At 49.9% G+C, this 6,000-nt stretch overlaps 2 protein-coding genes across 2 annotated transcripts; both read left to right on the top strand.

Moving 5' to 3' along the window:
- Nucleotides 1-334: 334 nt before the first annotated feature.
- On the top strand, nt 335-1,424 carry P152DRAFT_477224 (uncharacterized protein; the record flags this gene model as incomplete). The annotated part of the gene is made up of 3 exons (XM_033681567.1): nt 335-358; nt 417-603; nt 661-1,424. 3 exons carry the CDS (start codon nt 335-337, stop codon nt 1,422-1,424), a joined length of 975 nt encoding a protein of 324 aa, XP_033530189.1.
- A 3,016-nt stretch (nt 1,425-4,440) lies between these two features.
- Nucleotides 4,441-5,131, top strand: P152DRAFT_452772 (uncharacterized protein; the record flags this gene model as incomplete). Its single annotated transcript, XM_033678313.1, has 2 exons — nt 4,441-4,721; nt 4,774-5,131. 2 exons carry the CDS (start codon nt 4,441-4,443, stop codon nt 5,129-5,131), a joined length of 639 nt encoding a protein of 212 aa, XP_033530188.1.
- Nucleotides 5,132-6,000: the final 869 nt, after the last annotated feature.

Raw genomic sequence — 6,000 nt, 5'->3', positions numbered from 1 at the left:
AATGATATCTTTGTTCTGGATCTGTTACATACGGGATTGAGAACCCCACGACACGCCGATGCCATTCGACCATATTTCGGTTGGAGTTGCTTCAGCGAGTAGAATTTCAAAGCCACGCAATGGTATCGCCTTCTTCACCTGTGTGTACGAATTTGACGTTCGCATCATCATGTACATATATATGTAATGGTTCAGCCCTACTGTCATGAGGACGAGACGTTCTTCATGATATTTGCAAGCCTCCAAAGGCTCCTAATATTAAACAGCCAACTTTCGAGCTCATCACGAACCTGACTTCGCAACAAATCTGATAACTTTCCCCTTTAAGGAAGAGATGTCGCAGCACCTAAATCCTCAGGTATGACCATCCAAATGCTCTTTGCGGACCTCAACCAGCTAATCCATCGAATCTACAGGTCCAACAAGGACCCCCCTATCTTCCCCAGGTGTGGATGTCGGGGGGACTGGCCACGGCCAGCACCGATATCCCCATCTCAGCTGTGTTCCTAGCTCTGTTCGTCGCCGGCGCCGCCACGCACATGACCATCTTCCAGAAAAACAAACGAAGAGGCCATAAATTCATCTTCTCCGCCCTCCTCTTTGGTATGCAATTGCAGCAGAACAACCAGAATGACTCCTGTTTGTTAATATACTCTCCAGGCTTCTGCATGGCCAGAATCACGACCCTCGTCGTCCGCATCGTGAGCATCACCCGGCCACGCAGCATCTCAACCGCCATCGCCGCCCAGATCTTAGTCCTCGCCGGCGTGCTGCTGCTTTTCATCATCAACCTCATCTTCGCGCAGCGTATTATCCGCGCCCAGCACCCGCACTTTGGCTGGCATCGTGTCTTTTCGGCCTTATTCATCGGCCTCTACGTGCTGATTGGCGCAACGCTTGTCATGACCATCACCGTGACGGTGATGACATTCTACACGCTGAACCCGAACACGCGGCGGATCGCTCGCGGCATCCAGCTATACGCGGTGACATACCTGGGGTTCGTGGCAACGCTCCCGCTGCCGATGGTGTTGATCGGGGTGGTGTTGCCGAAGAAGACCAGGGTTGAGAAATTCGGCTCGGGCAGGTTTCGGACGAAGATCTTCGTGCTGCTTTCGGCGACCATGCTGCTCGCTTTCGGTGCGTGGTACCGTGCGGGATCATCGTACATGAACCCGGTACCGCGGACCCAGCCATTGCCGGCTTACCACCACAAAGCAGCATTTTACATCGTCAATTTCGGCGTGGAGATTATCGTGGTTTGGCTCTATGTCTTGCTCCGTATCGATCGACGATTTATAACCCCAAATGGAGCAAAGGGTGAGAGATCGTACGCTGCAGGGCCAACAAATACTCTCGCAAAGGAACCAGAATCGGCGATTATCCATACAGAGGAGGAAACCTTTGACTATCAGCCACAGTGAGGAGCGGAGGACGAAGAAGTGAAGAGGGGTGGTTTGGTTTGGACATTGATAGCGTTTGCATCGCGTTAATATAAAGTTGGACTTGGGCCCTGCTTCAGGCAATCAAAGCCCGTGGATATTGGTGATCACCCTGATGGGGACCACCCGAATGTGGATGGTTGATTTCCTACACTGGCCACGGAGCCCAAACACCACAGCATTTCAGTCGCCACTCAAAACACACAGCTGCCGATGGGCTTCCTGACAGTCCCTCAACCCAACTGACAACGTTTACAACGTCCCGCATCGATGAGCTCTAGAACAAAACGGTATCATCTCCCACGCAAATCGAGCACCAGACACCCGGCATGCTACGACCGGTGCCACACAATATAGCAGTAACCAGACAGCCTTGCCCACTGTCGCCTCTCCCCCCACCCCTGTGGAAATCGACACAAACGACAAGGTCTGAGGAGATTTGCGTTGGAGCTCTCCTGCTCAGTAGTTCCACAGTTTGCACGAGCGGAGCACCCGTACCCGGGAAATTAGATCGTGACTGATGTGGTTGCCATCGTCTTTGATAGTGTCTCACGTGTTCCAGAATGAGTCCTTGGAAGACAAAGAACTCATTGCTTTTAGACGCCAATTCCGGTCGGACTTCTATATGGCTGCCATCCTTGTTTGTGTTCACCTTTTGCGCTCTAATGAAGAGCTTGTCGACTTTACAGGTGGATATAGTCAACAACAACCCCAGGATGGCGCTGGAGAATACTTGTCGCAGCCTAGAGACACAATAATTGAGACACTCAAGGTATATCGAGACATCTGGTCGCGGGATGGCGTTGGGACGGAATGTGGAAGGCGTGCATCTGAAGTTCTAGACAAATTGATCGCCGTCACGATCGGTTAAATGACCGCACGACTTTGATTATACTTATCCATGGGCCAAAGAAAAAATTGCATAACGAACGAATCAACCAAAATTTTATACTAATGAGCAGAATCCGAGGGAAGTAAGTTACCAATGCCTGATTTTGGAGAGAATCCAGCGCCATTCATCAACGGAGCACCTGAAGCTGCGGACCTGGTCGGTCTCTGAAATTAACAGCCTGATTTTGCGTCGTATCGTGATGCTTCCTCGAAGGTGAATCCTTTTGATCTAGAGTTGGCTCGAGCAACAACCTCAATGGCAGTTTGCAGCGACAGCGATATGAGCATCTGGCGCGTCGAGTCTGTACTCGCTCCCCAGTAGAAAATGACATATCCTCATCGTCATTCAGATTGGCCGGGATACTTCCAGCATCGGGGTCTGAAGAAGGGTAATCCGATCAGCAGCAAGATCTTATCAACGTCGTGTACAACTGCAATCTCCTTTGATCTGGAAGCCTGGATTTCGGCGGTTTTTGAAATCGCTCGATGTCACCAGGGTCACAGGTGGAGAGTGCCAAGCGGTCGGGCGAAACCCCTCATTGTTGGCTTAGCGCGGGGATATCGTGCCGAAACAAGGCTGAAGTGGATGCTTGGGACCCATTTTCCACGTCGGTAGGCTGGGTTGATGATTAACTATGGATACATACTACGAACAGCTACTAAGTAGAAGCTTTTTCTGTGATCTGCGACTTATATGCGGTGGTCTAACGAATACGGTATCTTTGTTCTTCATAGTTTCCGCTGCGCCTCTGCTGACTCGGAGTCGGATGAATCAGACAGACCTCGAGAGTGGGGTCAAAGCGCGAAGAGTAATTATGACCAAATCACCAAAGTTGACCAAACGTTCAAACGTCACCCCAGGTGGTCAGTGTTCATTGAGTAAATGACCCGAAAAGGCGGAAAAGCACTCAGCTCAATGCACGTCCCATGATCCAATATGGAACTCCGACCGTGTTGAATGAACGCCCAGATGGACTCTGAGTGGCCTGCACCAATCTCAGACGTATATGTTGAGAAAAGAGTGCAGGGGAAAGATCTGAGAAAGGTGTCTTGAAGCGTCGCAGAGAAATAAGACAATCTTCCAACTAACTAAGAATCATCTTGAGGAGGCGGGTTGCCATCGATTTGTCGATGCAAGCGCAACCTTTTGACTTCCCAGTAGTATGAGGCTGAAAAATATCGAACTTGAGGAAAGCGATGATCCGCAACAAAAGAGTTGCCGATTTTCCAGGCTGACCAGACTCGTCGGGTCGCGGTCGTCGGAAAACTCGGTGGTGACTCACCGATCACTGCGAGCCGTATCATGTTCAATTGGCCCATTTCCGGGACCTTAATGGCTGCATCAGGTCCAAGAAACAGGCGGAATCGATGACTGACAGCTTGTTGATTGATGCTGGCTTCAGGGACTGTCACACGACGCTTGGCATGGCTGCAAGAGACGACAGCTAGGCAGTTAACTTCACACACAACAGCATCCACAGGGCCAGGAGTATTCTCTAAGCGCGACTTCAGGATTACCTAATTATGGCGAACTCGGCTATGAAAGGGCCGTATCGCCATCATTCAGTTCCCTCCAAGCCCCGCGCCAAGGACGCCATCACTAGAAAACACGAAGCATCGACCAGAGTTCTCCTGTGGAACTCCATCGTGATCTACAAGGGGACAACCAGCCTAGAACAATACCCCAGCCTTAGATTGAAGGCTTTCCTTTTTAATGAGAGCCATGTCGAAAATGAAAAGGCAATCGAAACAGATGTGGTTATTTCTTGCGGATCCGTGCTCGATACGGAGCCAAATATGGCAGAACAGGAACTCCGGTCAAGAGAACCAGCCCTAGAAAGGGGCCCAAGATACCGCTGCGCTGCTTAGCTTGGATCACTGGCAAGATTGAAGGTGGCTTGTTATCCAGGAGGAACACGAGATGTAGACCTAGGGGAAGGAGGCAGCGAATTTTTTGACAATGGATAAATAGGAAGGCGAGGACATATACGATGTTCACCCATGGTGTTTGAATCGTCTTTCGCATCCTCAACCTTAACCTCTCCAATTCGCGTCAAGTTCTCTTCATCACACTCTTTAAATAGCCTTTACACAGTAGCCATCCATCATGCGTCTCATCGCCTTCGTCTCCGCCTTTGCGGCAATTATCGGGATCGCAAATGCTATTGCTCTTGCAGAGCCAGAACCGCAGAGCAGCACATCTGGTAGCTGCTCCTCAGCCCAGCAAGCTTGCAATGGCGGTTGCATCTCTCGCACGGCCACCTGCTGCGCTATCGGAGATGGCGGTTGCAGATCTGGCACATACTGTGTCGTCGGAGGATGCTGCAAAATTGGCAAGATTTGCGATGGAAGCAGTGCAAGTACTACAACAGCACGCGGAGGTCGCTCGTAAGTTGGATTAGCTGCTTCTCAAAAACCTAGAATACTGATATATTTCCAGTAGAACCAGCACTCGCTCCACTTCATCGTCAACTTCCACTACTGGCTCAAAGTCTACTCTAGGGAGCTTCGCCACTGGTCCTGTGGGGGCATCAGTGCCGACGTCTACTTTGCTCAGCGGAGGATGCGTCACCAAAGTCAAGCGGAACCTGGTTGAGAGCTTCGTCGACAGCGTCCATAATCTAGTCGTCCGTTCACCAAAGGGCGGCAAAGGAGGATCTAGCCAGAGCAGCGGCAGTTCGAGCTCGAGCTCTGGCTCTGAATGCGGATCTGAATCCGATGCCAGCACCATCCGCCTGTCTGTAGGCGTCGTTGGCAGCGTGCTCGGTGCGGCAGGAGTATTTGTCTTCGCATTATAACGTTTTCTATGAGCCTGTACTTGGGTTAAACTCGGTACATTCTTGATGTTGGATAGTGGGTAATTCCTTGGAGGATACTCATCGGTTGGGTATTACTATAATTTAGTAGCATAAGTTATGGGTTCTATGTTAAGCGATTACTATCGATACATGATGGAATCTATTGCAGATTTGCTTGCCAAAACCTTTTCGGCTTGATTTACTCCCAACCTATCGTCTTCGCTCTTATATTTGGTGACCATAGCCAGTAACTCAATAAATGAAGCCTGACCTTCGTCAACGGGTGCTGTATCAACGACGATGAAGTGAATTGTACGCGGCTCTTGGTAATCCGGGAATATGACCATGTTGGAGTCAGTGGCGTCAGTTCAGGAGCACTGGTAGTAATGGCAGACAAGAAGACACAAGCTGTTCTCATTGTTGAGGCACCATGGATATTTTTGGGGACATTGGTCCTTGAGTGAGCTTGGAGGTCAACAGGGTAGAGCCACAGATTATGGATGCCATGGAGTTTATCAGCCTCACCTGTGAAGCCTGATCGTACTAGCGACTTCACTGATTTCAGTGATTATAACTGGAGAAACCTCCACTGGTCCTGAGACGACGTATATCTGATATTCACTCGTCTCATTTTGAATCATAATGCCTGCCCAACTCAGGTATGAAAGAAGCCGCAGTGTTAAATCCATACTTCTGGCATGACTGGTACATTGATATCCAATACCTTCGAGACGCTCTACCATATTCTGTAGAATTGCGACCCGCTAATATCAACCAATGGGCAATCGTCCACGCCCTGAACCCAAGGAAGGAAAAGGACTTTGCAACATCGAAGATTGGAGCGAGTCAAAACCTATTAAAGGACGTAT

The sequence above is a fragment of the Eremomyces bilateralis genome, assembly GCF_010015585.1.
Source record: "Eremomyces bilateralis CBS 781.70 unplaced genomic scaffold P152scaffold_34, whole genome shotgun sequence".
Lineage (NCBI taxonomy): Eukaryota > Fungi > Ascomycota > Dothideomycetes > Eremomycetales > Eremomycetaceae > Eremomyces > Eremomyces bilateralis.
The sequence above is the reverse complement of the archived record's forward strand: the minus strand, read 5'-3'. Positions and strand labels throughout refer to the sequence as shown.